At 41.7% G+C, this 15,024-nt stretch overlaps 1 protein-coding gene and 1 long non-coding RNA gene across 2 annotated transcripts in view; both read left to right on the forward strand.

The window, feature by feature from the left end:
• The window catches only part of LOC105393352 (kinesin-like protein Klp98A), a 43,992-nt gene extending 30,372 nt beyond the window's left edge, over nucleotides 1–13,620 (forward strand). The window contains exon 31 of the mRNA XM_048630374.1: nucleotides 13,234–13,620. Coding sequence (XP_048486331.1) covers nucleotides 13,234–13,269 — 36 coding nt within the window. The 3' untranslated portion in view covers nucleotides 13,270–13,620. The remainder of the gene's footprint in view (nucleotides 1–13,233) is intronic.
• LOC119692340 lies at nucleotides 11,216–11,999 on the forward strand. The gene is made up of 2 exons (XR_005254210.2): nucleotides 11,216–11,337; nucleotides 11,495–11,999. It is a non-coding gene; the product is annotated as an uncharacterized LOC119692340 (long non-coding RNA).
• Nucleotides 13,621–15,024: the final 1,404 nt, after the last annotated feature.

Raw genomic sequence — 15,024 nt, forward strand, 5'->3', positions numbered from 1 at the left:
CGGGTTGGTGGACCCCAACACAAGCAAGCTTGATTTGAGATAGTTAAGTGGATCAGATGTTTTTAAGCTGCCCAAAGGCCTCTGACTAGGCTTAACGACTGCTTCCGAAGCAGCAATCGGGCCCCACAGCTTAACGTGCCGTCCGAAGCACGGAAGCGTCCAGAAAAGCACCACTTGAAATCGTGCCATGTGTTGCTTAACCTTAGTGATCAGTAACGATCACTGAAGCTAACTCGACTACGGATGCTTCCAACTTACCTATAAGCTTTAAAATAAGATATAGTGTTGCCCAAATTCAGTCTTGGTCTTGCAGTCTTGGTCTTGTTCTTGCGTTTTTGCAAGACCAAGACCAAGAACAAGACCGCGTATTTTTAGCAAGACCAAGACCAAGACTGACCGTGCAAGACTTGAGCAAGAACAAGACATAGCCTGCAAGACTCTTGCGTCTTGCAGAGCGCTATTTCACTGAGTAGTTAGGTGTAACAGTTCGGTGTATAGGTAAGTACGCTTAGGAATTCTATGAGATGCAAAAAACTGTATCAAAGAAAATGAAAAACTGGACCTATTATTATATTATATTACGACTAATACCATAAACATAGCGAATAAAAAAATATCTATTAAAATCAAAAAGTAAACTTTAATAAATAGTAATAGACTAATAGGTAATTGCAAGACTTGCAAGACTCTTGCTGCAAGACCAAGACCAAGACCAAGACTGGGAGCGCAAGACCAAGACCAAGACCAAGACCAGGTGTATTGGCGCAAGACCAAGACCAAGACCAAGACCAGGTGTATTGGCGCAAGACCAAGACCAAGACTGGCTAAGTCTCGTCTTGTTCTTGCATTTGGGCAACACTAATAAGATATAAATATATGAAATGACAAAGATATCGCCAAACAACCAGAATAAGCAGACATAACTCACGGTTAGCCGAAATCACTTTTTGGTGATGATTGGTTCTACAAAATCCTTCGGGAGGATCTTTTTCCTACTTCGTCTGTTTTCCCACTTTGTCTACGCTTCCACAATTACACGGTTCTCCCAATCGCTAATTGCCATTTATCGAATAACATGTCCAACCATAATCACTTCATAACCCAACAACCCAACTAATATTCTATTTGAAATTTGATTTGAAACATTATCACAAAAAATTATAAATAAATTATTTTTAAATTACATAAATTTACCACGCCTACCGACGACCATTTATAAACTCCGTCCACCGACCGAAGGAGCTACATTCACCTGACAGTCCCCTCAAGATGGCGTCCTGTCGAGTTATCACCATTGCCGCGTGTCTGCTGGCGGCGCTCGCGTCAGTGGAGTGCGTGGACCATGTCATGTATCACGATCCGCTTCATCACCAGCTAATGGGATACCCGATTCCGGCTGGCGCTCCGGTGTTGGTCGAATACCGAGGAGGGTATGAAGTTCCCCGTGGTTGGGTTGCCCTTGGCCGCCACTGGGAGCCGAGGGTGGTCCGGAAATATCTGGACCCCGACCCCGACGTCGTAATCAACAACAACATCGGGTGAAGACATCGAGCGTGAAGCCTTATATCTGTAACCGTCCCAAAATTTTCTAATAAAGTGCTTTAGATAAAATTATTGATCCTATTTGATCCGTCTGTACAATTCCGCACCTTGTTTAATACATTTTTTGACGAATACGAAGTTGTTTGTATGTAACATGTAGCTTTCTATTCCCGACCATGGTGTCCTAGTGTGGACTACTACACGTTGTACAATTTGCTACGATCCCGCTGACTGAACTAGTTCCCGCGCAACATTTCACGTATGACCCACCTTAGGTATCTATTATATACAGAACCAGCTAAAGCGGTATCAGTCAGGAGCGTCATACTTCATTACGGTTCCTACCTGCCTACCCTTCCCTTAGGCCCCTATCTAGGTATCCTTTCACTACCTACCCTAACATTGTTGTTGTTTAAACTTAATCGTAAGTAACTCACTATACCGACGACCACGACGACCGAATGGCGTAGTGGTTAGTGACCCTGACTACTGAGTCGATGGTCCCGGGTTCGATTCCCGGCTGGGGCAGATATTTGTTTAAACACAGATATTTGTTCTCGGGTCTTGGATGTGCCCGTAAAATGGCAATAGGCCCGCCCCCTATTACATTGGGACTAACATAACACTCTGGCGAAAAGTGGGTGCAGCAATGCACCTCTGCCTACCCCGCAAGGGAGTACATTAGTACAAGGCGTGAGTGCGTGTTTTTTTTTTAACTCACTATAAACAATTTGTAAAACCTACCTACTTAACTGATTGCTATAAACAAGTTATACTTACTTGTGTAATGTAGGTACCTAGTTGCTAACTTAAGAATATATATTTTTCTAAAATATTAACTTATTATGTAATTTATGAATTTTAAATAGTTCCTAACTACGTAATAATACATTTTACTTTGTTGTCACCTAAGTATACGAAGGATGCCTGGCTACCCATAGCACAGGGTATCTTAGTTTGGGAGCCAGGAACCCATTTCTAAACCAAATAGGCAAATAAATGTTTTCATTTAATTTTCCATCTATCTAAAAAAAATACCCGAAGACCATTCACCTATAAACGCTATAACAAAGTGGGTTCCATCTGGCGAGCGAAACAGGGGACGGCCAGGAACCCCATGGCGTCGCACTGTCGTGCTGGGGGCAGCCGCCACCGGCGTGAGCTGGCACGAAGTCGAAGGCGTGGCACAGGACCGGATCCCTGATACCAGATCCTGACTATAATAATAAAAATGCAAAATGTATTATACCTATCCTCCTAACTGAAATGTGACCACAGCGGCACTCATTCAGCCAGCCGTTTGCTCGGGAGTACATTATACTTCTCAAGTGTACAGTACAGAAAATCACTCTCTGCTCAACCACTCTCATATCATAACCCATTGGGACCTACTACTTTTCATGCCCATCGGACAGCACAGCATGGATCATTCTCTTTTTTGAGACATTATCAGCTGTCTATGTGCTTTTTATTTAATCCTATGGCGATTATATCACCAGCTGCCAACTTCACCTGTCTATGTCCTATCTGAACTACAATTTAGAAAAAAACAATTGATTGTCCCATCCAGGTAGACCTCTTTTTGTAAGCAGAGCTTTTACCACTAGACCACAGAATCTAGGCAAGGATATGTATATTCGTAATACAGGATGTACACGCTTGCCGCCGCCGCCGGATCGCCAACCAGGTGTAAACGGGGGGATTGCGGTGGGTCGCGTAGGTGGGATGGGCTTTGAATACAGAAGAAACTACGGGTATTTTTGAGAGTGTGGAAGGTGCTGGCTGGTTCATGTCGTGCAGGATCGCCTTGGTTCGGCCAGCATATAATCTGCACACAAGCCATTACGAGCCACATCAAAATTTTACCGAGGTAAAATTGGCACCCGGCACTATAATTTTATTTAGAAAAATAAGTACTTTCCTTTAATGATTACCATTTATCGAAACAGTCATGTCAGCCCATAATCACTTCGCAACCCATCTAATACCTGCATGAAATTAAATTTCATAATATAATTAATCAATTCATCACGAATAATGTTTTCAAATTACCACAAATGGATTCGCACCGCACAGCCATTTATAAACTCCGCCAGCGGTCTACTAACTCTACAATACATCCGACAGTCCCCTCAAGATGGCGTCTTGTCAAGTTATCACCATTGCCGCGTGTCTGCTGGCGGCGCTCGCATCAGTGGAGTGCGTGGACCATGTCACCTATCACGATCCGCTTTACCATCAGCAAATGGGATACCCGATTCCGACTGAGGAACCGGTGTGGGAGCCTCGCTTTGGCAGATACAACTTGAAAACTTGGCATGGAGTTGCCCCTGGTGGGGATGAACGTGCCCGCCACTGGACAGAGACGGCAGTTTTTTCAGTGGAGAGGGATAGCCAGGGCCACGTGGTCAGCTTGCAACAGAAGAAGCTAATCCGCCAACCGCGACAGAACCCCATCAAAGGCTAGAAAGCTGTGCCGTATCTGTACTATCTGTAGTCAGTGATATTTCCCGGAATTTATTGTTGAACGTATTCGAAATTCGAAAATGTGGTGATTCCTGTCCCTGGTTTAATAAATTTCCTGATGAATATGAAGTTGATTGTTTTTGTTTAAGTAGCTTTATATTCCCGATGTCCAGTGTGGACCACCCGGCGTCTCATACTAATGATTCACCCCCTTATAAGTTACTGGACACTTTAGCTATTGAACTGTTTTGTCACTCTCTGACAGAGAACAATTTGTTCTTTGACAGAGAGTGACAAAACAGTTCAATAGCTAAAGCGTCCATTAAGTTTTTTTATGAATATGGGGGTCAGACTCAAATAGCTAATTCAAAACATCTCACGTAGGTACTCGTATAATACTCACCTCAGATTCTAAATAAGGAACCAGCCTAGGCGTACAAGTTGAAGGCGTGGCACAGGACCGGACTCACGCCGGTGGCGGCTGCCTCCAGGACAACAGTGCGACGCCATGTGCTTCCTGGCCGTCCCCTGTTTCGCTTGCCAGATGGAACCCACTTTGTTATAGCGTTTTTAGGTGAATGGTCTTCGGGTAATTTTTTTTAGGTTGATGGAAAATGAAATGAAAACATTTATTTGCCTATTTGGTTTAGAAATGGGTTCCTGGCCCCCAAACAAGGATACCCTGTGTGGGTAGCCAGGTATCCTTCGTATACTTAGGTGACAACAAAGTAAAATGTAATATTACGTAGTTAGGAACTATTTAAAATTTTAAAATTTATAAGTTACATAATAAGTTAATATTTTAGAAAAAAAAAATTCTTAAGGTAGCAAGTAGGTACCTACATTACACAAGTATGTAAGTATAACTTGTTTATAGCAATCAGTTAACTAGATAGGTTTTACAAATTGTTTATAGTGACATAGTGAGTTACTTACGATTAAGTTTAAACAACAACAACAATGTTAGGGTAGGTAGAGAAAATATACCTAGATAGGGGCCCAAGGGAAGGGTAGGCAGGTAGGAACCGTAATGAAGTATGACGCTCCTGACTGATACCGCTTTAGCTGGTTCCGTATATAATAGATCCCTAAGGTTGGTCATACGTGAAATGTTGCGCGGGAACTAGTTCAGTCAGCGGGATCGTAGCAAATTGTACAACGTGTAGTAGTCCACACTAGGACACCATGGTCGGGGATAGAAAGCTATTTACATGTTACATACAAACAACTTCGTATTCGTCAAAAACTTTATTAAACATGGTGCAGGAATTGCACAGACGGATCAAAAAGGATCAATAATTTTATCTAAAGCACTTTATCAGAAAATTTTGGGACGGTTACAGATATTAGGCTTCACGCTCGATGTCTTCACCCGATGTTGGTGGTGGTGACTACGACGTCGCCGGGTCTCAGATATTTCCAGACCACCCTCGGCTCCCATTGGTTGCCAACGGCACCCCAACCACGGGGAACTTCATACCCTCCTCGGTATTTTGTATTCAAGTTGTATCTGCTAAAGCGGGGGACCAACACCGGAGCGCCAGCCGGAATCGGGTATCCCGTTAGCTGGTGATGAAGCGGATCGTGATAGATGACATGGTCCACGCACTCCACTGATGCGAGCGCCGCCAGCAGACACGCGGCAATGGTGATAACTCGACAGGACGCCATCTTGAGGGGACTGTCGGATGTATTGTAGAGTTAGTAGTCCGCTGGCGGAGTTTATAAATGGCGGTGCAGTGCGAATCCAATTGTGGTGATTTGAAAGCATTATTCGTGATTAATATAACTAGTAATATACTACGGGTATTTTTGAGAGTGTGGAAGGTGCTGGCTGGGTCATGTCGTGCTGGATCGCCTTGGTTCGGCCAGCATATAATCTGCACACAAGCCATTGCAAGCCACATCAAAATTTGTATAGGTAATAGGTAAAATTGGCCGTGGAAGCGAAGATCGGCCTGCATGTAACGGGTTTACACTATAATTGTATATAGAAAAATAGGTACTTTCCTTTAATGATTACCATTTATCGATACATGTCAGGCCATAATCACTTCGCAACCCATCTAATACCTGCGTGAAATTCAATTTCATAATATAATAATCAATTCATCACGAATATGTTTCAAATTACCACAATCAGATTCGCACCGCGAAGCCATTTATAAACTCTGCCAGCGGACTACAACTCCACAATACACCTGACAGTCCCCTCAAGATGGCGTCCTGTCGAGTTATCACCATTGCCGCGTGTCTGCTGGCGGCGCTCGCATCAGTGGAGTGCGTGGACCATGTCATGTATCACGATCCGCTTCATCACCAGCTAATGGGATACCCGATTCCGGCTGGCGCTCCGGTGTTGAACCCTCGCTTTAGCAGATTGAATAGAGAATACCGAGGAGGGGATGGAGTTCCCCGTGGTGGGGATGGACGTGCTCGAGAGACGGCGATTTTTTCAGTGGAGAGGGATAGCCGGGGCCGCGTGGTCAGCATGCGACAGGAGAAGCCAATTCCACGCCCGCTAGTGGAGAGGCCAATTCTTCGCCCGCTAGTGGAGAGGCCAATTCGTCGCCCGCTACTGCAGAGGCCAATTCATCGCCAGCTACTGGAGAAGCCAATTTATAGCCCGCTTATCTGTGGTCAGTGATATTTTCCGGAAATCCCGGAATTCATTGTTTAATAAATTTCCTGAATATGAAGTTGTTTTTAATGTAGCTTTCTATTCCCGACTTTTCATACTAATGATACAGACTCAACTAGCTAAAGCGAAACATCGCGTAGCACAGGACCGGTCACAGTGGTAACCTACACTCCGAGCCCTATGTCCCTGATTCGAGGACCTGACTATGATAATAAAAATGCAAAATGTATTATAACCTCTTAGCTGAAATATGATCACGGCGGCTCTCATCCCAGCCTACACCAGTGTAAACGGGGAGTTTGCGGTGGGTCGTGTTGGTCGGCCGGGCTTTGAACACAGATAATAGGCTGGTATTTGCGCGGCGTTTAAGGTGTCACAAATTAGCAGATACGACAAGATGACTATGATCTTAGAATCTACCATTGACGAAAGAAAAAGAGAGGACCCGGCATTAACATCCTTACTTAAAAATATACCGTCGTCCCTTTTTAACTTATTAGTGTTATCGTACGTAAAAAAGGACAAAAACGATTCTTAAAAAAGATTCTGCCTAAAATGACACCATTGCGGCCGGTCGCCATGTTTAGTGGCAGCAAACCAACCAATGACGAAAGAAACGTCATTGCAACCAACCAACCAACAAGCATTTCAGTTATCAAAGCGACATGCTTGTTCCAATTTTTCTAGAAAACGCCACGCCAGAACCTAGGTGATTGGCAGCCATTTCTGTTGGCAGCTGAGTTTAGGTATGCACGTTTTTTCGTGGGTATGTCAAGTCCTCTTTTCTTTCGCCATTGGAATCTACAGTGCGACAAACTTATCTGTTGCGGTGAGGTGGTTCCGAACTAAATTGATACATATCTCATTATTTACTAATGAATTATATGTATATTGATATAGATTAGAGGACGAGAGGACGACCGAATGGCGTAGTGGTTAGTGACCTGACTACTGAGCCGATGGCCCCGGGTTCGATTCCCGGCTGGGGCAGATATTTGTTTAAACACAGATATTTGTTCTCGGGTCTTGGATGTGCCCGTAAAATGGCAATAGGCTCGCCCCCTATTACATTGGGACTAACATAACACTCTGGCGAAAAGTGGGTGCAGCAATGCACCTCTGCCTACCCCGCAAGGGAGTACATTAGTACAAGGCGTGAGTGCGTGTGTTGTGATATAGATTAGATGGGTTTATTGAAACCACAAGAGCGAATTACCACTACTGGCAAACTTAAAATCTTATAGAATGAAGAAATATTAGACATTTACGTGAGCTGTCACCGGAACAGATAAGTTTGTGGCACTGTACTGCAGGGCGATCACGAAAAATATAGAATCGAATGCGAGTGCGACTAGTGTCAACTTGACAGCACTTTCGAACACTTTTTACCTACAGTACCCGTATCATGAAAATTCGAGCTAACGAATAGAATCGAATGCGAGTGCGACTATTGTCAACTTGACAGCACTTTCGAACACTTTTTACCTTTCGAATGAGTTTCGAAAAGAATGACCACAGAGTACATGATATTATTCTGACAATGACCTATGGAATGATAGCTGTCAAACTTTCGCAAATCTGTACACCGCAATACACCGCCATTTTGTTGTTGACAGGTTGACAGCACTTTCGAATAGACTATCGAATAGAATATGCTGCGGTTTTTCATGATACGGGTACTGAATTGACAGTTGTCGCACTCGCATTCTATTATATACGTTAGCTCTGTTTTTCGTGATCGCCCTGCAGATGTTTCTTTTTTTCTAAATGTCAGTGCCAACAGATTCTGTAAAGCTGCGTACAGACCGGCCCAATGAACGCCCAACTATATCCATCGATATTTATCATACATAACACAGGGCAGATTGCAGCATCGAAGGTCAACGAAATCCGATCGTTGGCGTTCGTTTGGCCGGTCTGTACGCAGCTTGTGGTAAAACATATATTATCTGCGTCTGTGTGTTACTTCATAGTAATTGTAAAAGAAAAGAAGTGAAGCGTCCGTAGTCGAGCTCGCTTCAGTGATCTTAACTGATCATTGAGGTTAAGCAACACCTCGCACGGTCAGCCATGGGATGGATGACCGATTTCAAGTGGTTCTTTTCTGGACGCTTCCGTGCTTCGGACGGCACGTTAAGCCGTGGGTCCCGGTTGGTGCTTCGGCAGCAGTCGTTAAACCTAGTCAGAGGCCTTCGGGCAGCTTGAAAAGAAAATAAGAAGAAAGAAAGAAAAATTATTTATTTCTAACACACACAGAAACAACACATACATTTACAAGAAAAGGTTATAAAGTAAATAAAAAAATAAGTAGGTAATTAAAAGCATGAATGTTGCTTCTCGGTGCTGAAATGGGTTTTAGTTCAGCTTGATGCTATGGCAGGTATATTAAACCACACCATAGCGCTGGTTTTCAACTAGAACCCTTGGGTGAAGTCACGGACTGACATGACACAAAAAAAAACATAAAAATAACAAACAGAATAAAAAACAGTAACATATACTTATATGCTTAAACAAAGCGTCTCGGTCGTGGCGTCGAGACCATAAAACTTAAAATTAGGTCAAAGGGGGACGGGCGGGGGAAGGGAGGGCAAGCGCGCCTCTGCCTCGCGGCGCGTTGAGCCTTTTTCAGTAAACATCTGACAGTCGGGTTGACCACTTAGGTACCCAACAACTCTCTCAGCACAAGCTTGCTTGTGTTGGGGTCCACCAACCCGCACTAGGCCAGCGTGGTGGACTAGGCCGAAACCTTTCCTACATTGGAAGGAGACCCGTGCCCTAGCAGTGGGGACATGATGGGTTGTGATGAATTGTATAGAAGGTGATGTTGTCAGAAATAAGCAGCAGATTCAGTTATCTTACATCTACATCACATACCTAGTTACGCACAGTCCTTTAGTAATTACTATTTATCGAGACATGTCAGGCCATAATCGCTTCGGAACCCATCTAATACCGGCGTGAAATTTAATTTCATATAAGTATTATATATAATCAATTAATCTCGAATAATGCTTTCAATTTACTACAATTGGATTCGCACCACACCGACATTTATAAACTCTGCCAGCGGACTACAACTCCACAATACACCTGACAGTCCCCTCAAGATGGCGTCCTGTCAAGTTATCACATTTGCCGCGTGTCTGCTGGCGGCGCTCGCATCAGTGGAGTGCGTGGACCATGTCATCTATCACGATCGGCTTTACCACCAGCTAATGGGATACCCGATTCCGGCTGGCGCAGCGGTATTGAACCCTCGCTTTTTTGGAGGGAATGAAGTTACCCGTGGTGGGGATGAACATGCCCGCCGCTGGCCAGAAGGAAAGTTTTCATTGGAGACGGATAGCCGGGGCCGCATGTTCTTCGTGCGACAGGAGAAACCAATCAGCCGCCCGCGACTGGAGACGCCAATTCCACGCCAGCGACCGCTACTGACGAGGCCAATTCGTGGCCCGCGACTGGTGAGGCCAAGTCGTCCGCGACTGCAGAGGCCAATTCGTGGCCCGCGACTGGTGAGGCCAAGTCGTCCGCTACTGCAGAGGCCAATTCCACGCCCGCGACCGAAGAGGCCATTTCGTCTCCCGCGACTGCAGACGCCAATCGGCTACTAGGCTAGAAAGCTGTGCCGTATCTGTAGTCAGTGATATTTCCCGGAAATCCCGGAATTCATTCTTGAACGTATTCGAAATTCGAAAAAGTGGTGATTCCTGTCCCTGGTTTAATAAATTTCCTGATGAATATGAAGTTGTTTGTTTATGTAGCTTTCTATTAAACCATACTAATAATTCAGACTCAACTAGCTAAAGCGAAACATCTCACGTACAGCCTACACGTATAATACTCACTTCAGATTCTAAATATGGAACCAGCCTTCTAGGCGTAGGTATCAGTCATGAGTAGGAGTATAGTACATACATGCATCGTACAAAATAAATACTTAAGGTACCTTAGGTAGGTATTTATTTTGAACTCTTATTGAGGTCAATAAATATCTCTCATGACTCAAAACATGCTCTAATGTATTTCTTCAAAGGGTCAAAATGCACCAAGTACAGTCAGGTGCAGAAAAACCTGACCCCCTGCATTTCAAATAGAAATTCAAACTACGCAAAGCCAATTTGTCGGTGTGACGTATGTTGCGGTAGTGCTCGTGTCTATAGACAGACACAGAACTATTTTACTATTCTCCTATTTATATCCATCATTTAGATTTTAGATAATATCCATCATTTACACAAACTAACGAATTCATAGAACAATAATATTATGAAATACAAAATTTAAATTATTTTTGTTTTTCATCTGGGCTCGAACCCGCGGCCCAATTATTCGCAAACCAACCATTTGCCCGCTACGCCACGAAGCTTATTGAACTCGTTTGCAAAATAGTGAATATGTTGCGGTTCATTAGCAAAAGTATAGTCTATGTAGTGAATAGTGATAATTGTTTACAATATGAAATATTATAAGCGCAGAGGGTATTTTGAATTTATTTCTCATTTGAAATTGTAGACTTGAAGAGAATGTTTTGTTGCATTGAGATGGGTTTTGTTAATTCCATTTGATTGATCTGATTTATATTTATACCTATAATATAATCAAAATTATTGATTTGTAACGATGACAAACGAATTTATTAACAAGGTCATCATTATTAATTGAGTTAAGTGCCAGGACAACATTGGGTTCGTATTTTCTCTTTATAATTTTATTGGTTACTTTATATATTATTGGCTTTCATTTATTTTACTTATAGATTATCATAATATACTTTTTACGCTATAGTAATAATGTCACAATTATTATATTCATTGAGGCATGATCAAATTATTGTTTTTAAAGGTTACCGAAGATGGATGTCCTATAATGGGCCCTGAAGAACTGTTATAAAATAGCTAACGCATGACAAGATTTAATTTGAGAATTTTAAGGATGATATTATGGTTGCTGTTTGCATTGCGTGAGAAATATCTTCTACACGATAACAGCACAACTCGCAAAGAAGAAATGGAACATTATAACTATGTTATTATACGTTTAGTAGGTATTTAACGGGTCCCCAGTTTAAAAATGAGTAAAATTTATTTAGTAGTAAGATAATTATTTGTTCATACTGTTAAGATAATTGATTACATATTTATAAGTAACTACTTAGTAATAAAATTGTTGCTTATTTATAATTTAATTGTAGAAAACAACAAGAGATGTAAATTGTGAAATTTAGTAACATGTTGGTTCTCATTGTTGTAATTCTACAATTTTTGAATTTGTTTACTTTTGTTCATAATTATTCTGCATACAGACTAATAATATTTACTTGTTTAGTGAAATAAAGTTCTTTTTCTTATATATTATGTTTTTATTTTATTTCCTGTTCATATTGATAAAGATAGTCTAAAATAACCTATCTATAATGATTAACAAAGTAAAACATAAAAATAAATTTTAAAAGTCACACCTCCCAGAGATTTGAACTCTGAACCTCCATATTGAAAGCCGAATACCTTAACGATTACACCACACCGTCAAGTAGTTAAACTGGTGAAAAATGCAATCACTTCGTATCACACTGAGCTGGCTTGCAATAGTTAAAAGTGAACAACACAGGTTTTAACATTCTGGCATGAACTTTATGAAGCTAGTTCCAATATTTGATTTAAGATGGCGCTTAAATTAATAAAAGTCGATATTTAGCGCCATATTTTAACACACATACAGAAGTCTTAGAAACGAAACAAGGTGTATGTAGTTCAAGGTTATTTTACATAGGTGGCGCCTATGTGGGAGGGTTGTAGTTATAGCTATATAGGGGATCAGGATTAATTGCACTTGACTGTACATACTTTGAATCATCAGACCTTTTTACTTCCCCTCTTTACATCCGTTTATTTATTTCATGCGCATGCGCAGACACGTAGAGGCGCAGATGGCCGCCATTTTGTTATTCTTTCACACAGTACTACTCGTGCGAATTAACTGTGCACCTGGCCATCAAGAAGAAGTCACGCCGGGTACGCCAAAGCTAGTTTAAGATAAGATAAGATAATTTTATTAAAATTCCACAAAATCATATAAGGTATAACTATTCTAAATATGTTTTAAAGAACTTAAAATAATATAATCAAACCTGAACTAAGGTACGCTATGTACTTTGTATTTCAGGTAAGCTTAAAGAGCACATCATGAAACTTAAAAAATCCAAAAGAATACAGTAAAATTTAGTCAACTAATCCGAGCTATATAAAACTAATAAACGGTGTAAGAGTTTAAATTTAATGAGGGACATACATAGATATAAAACTAGGTTATTAGGTGAATTGGCATAATGAGGTAAACAAAACAAAATTATTACAAGACTATTTTAGACTTGTCAGCAAGGTTTAAACCTCTAGTTTTTGTCAAGCTGCGTACAGACCGGCCAAACGAACGCCAACGAACGGGTTTCGTTGACCTTCGTTGCTGCAATCTGCCCTGTATTATGTATGATAAATATCCAACATTGGGCGTTCGTTGCGCCGGTCTACGCAGTATAAACGAGTTACATGCATGGTGTTTATTCTGACATGTTCTTTTCCCCACAGGGCGTGTTCGAGAGCGGCAAGTGCGGCACGGGATGACGGTCGCGCGCGCTGCGCCTGCGCTGTCGGGTCGCGGCGCGCGCGCTGCTGGCGCTGCTGGCTGCGGCCGCCGCGCTGCTGCACCAGGCGCTGCTGCTGCTGCTGCTGCTGCTGCGGCTGCTGCTCGAGCCGAGGAGGTAGCCGGGCGGCGGTGGGGCGGAGGAAACATTCACTCATAGGTACTCGTTCCAGAAAAGGTTATCATCATAGACTGGGGTAGGTAGGTAGCGGGGGTGATGGCTATAGAACATTGATTGACCTTATTGAACGACCAGACGAGCACTAAAGGGACACTCGCTTATGCCCGGGATACACGAGGCTAGTTTTCCAAGCTAGGATAGCAAGCTAGTGTAAAGGCCTCTACACACCAAAGCCGCTGACCCGGCGGCATAGCCCGGCGGCCTAGTGCCGTCGGGTTAACATAGTACAAAATGAGGCCGGCGGGTTGAGCCGGCGGCCTGAGCCGCCGGGTCAGCGGCTTTGGTGTGTAGAGGCCTTTAGGAAGCTATAGCAATGGCTTTGTGTAGAAAAAACTATTTTCATATGTTCTATGTACTAGCTTGTTACTATATCCCATTCCACGGAGAAATCTGATACAAACAAAAAATAACCTTATTCGAAAGTAATAAGGGTTCTGTCAGGTGTCTTTCCCCGTGGAATGAGATATAGGTAGATGTAGATATGATATCTAGTTATCCCTGTCAAACGTGTTTAAGTATGCAGAATTAAAGTGAGTGAAGGAATTGAGAGGCTGCGACGCGCGCGATATTACAAAAAAATACCTATATACTCTTAAATAATTATTGTTATTAACACTAATCTGAACTTAAACCCCGTTTTGGAAACATTGTCCATAGCCTAATTACAATATGCATTTGAAATTATATAGGGAATTTAATTTAGTGTAACGGCTATATTGTAGATAGGTATTTAAAACCGAATTACGTAAATACCTTAGGTTATTCAAATAAAAATGATAACAATTATATTTTCGGAGGATATGGTAGAATTTTACATGGAATTCGCAGGCTATTAGTAGAAACATCTGACTTGAATTAAATCACATGTACCTAAGTAATTTACTACAAAAGAAAGAGTGAAGTTAAACCATATGGATTGGATTGACTGATGATGGCCTCCTCGTCGTATCCGACGACAGCGACCCTGTCTATCTTCTCGCATGTGCTCTGATTGCTGCAGGATTCCAGTACAGAATTTAAACCTTAGGTGCCTTCACGTAAAACCTATATTGAATTTAAGTTTCATTCCACTATTGTATACATGTAGGTCTATCTAATAGTGGTTGGTGCAAATTAAATAGTTAAACATTTCGGCAGCTACATATTTAAATACCTATAAGATTTCTGTATATTTTGTAAGTTTAATTAGAATATGTTGCGTCTTCCTATTAAAAAAAAATTGCTGGTTTTTTATTTCCATTTACGATATTAAATTTGAGGTTTAAAATCAAACCTGAGTACCTAAATATGGCTAGATTATTCCATATTGAAATCGCTTATCCATAAAAAACATGTATAAATTCATAATATTATCTCATAAGATAAGATAAAAAATTTGCTGAAAATCAATTTTTATTTACTTTTAAGACGTCGGTATTATTGACCTACCTTTGAGAGAGACACTGATAATTTTCAGCCCTGTAGCTAATGTGAAAAAGCGAATTCTAGCATCGTAAAGATTATATTTTTGTACCTCCCTTTACCCTGGCGGAATAAATGAATTTTAATAATTATT

The sequence above is a fragment of the Plutella xylostella genome, chromosome 25, assembly GCF_932276165.1.
Source record: "Plutella xylostella chromosome 25, ilPluXylo3.1, whole genome shotgun sequence".
Lineage (NCBI taxonomy): Eukaryota > Metazoa > Arthropoda > Insecta > Lepidoptera > Plutellidae > Plutella > Plutella xylostella.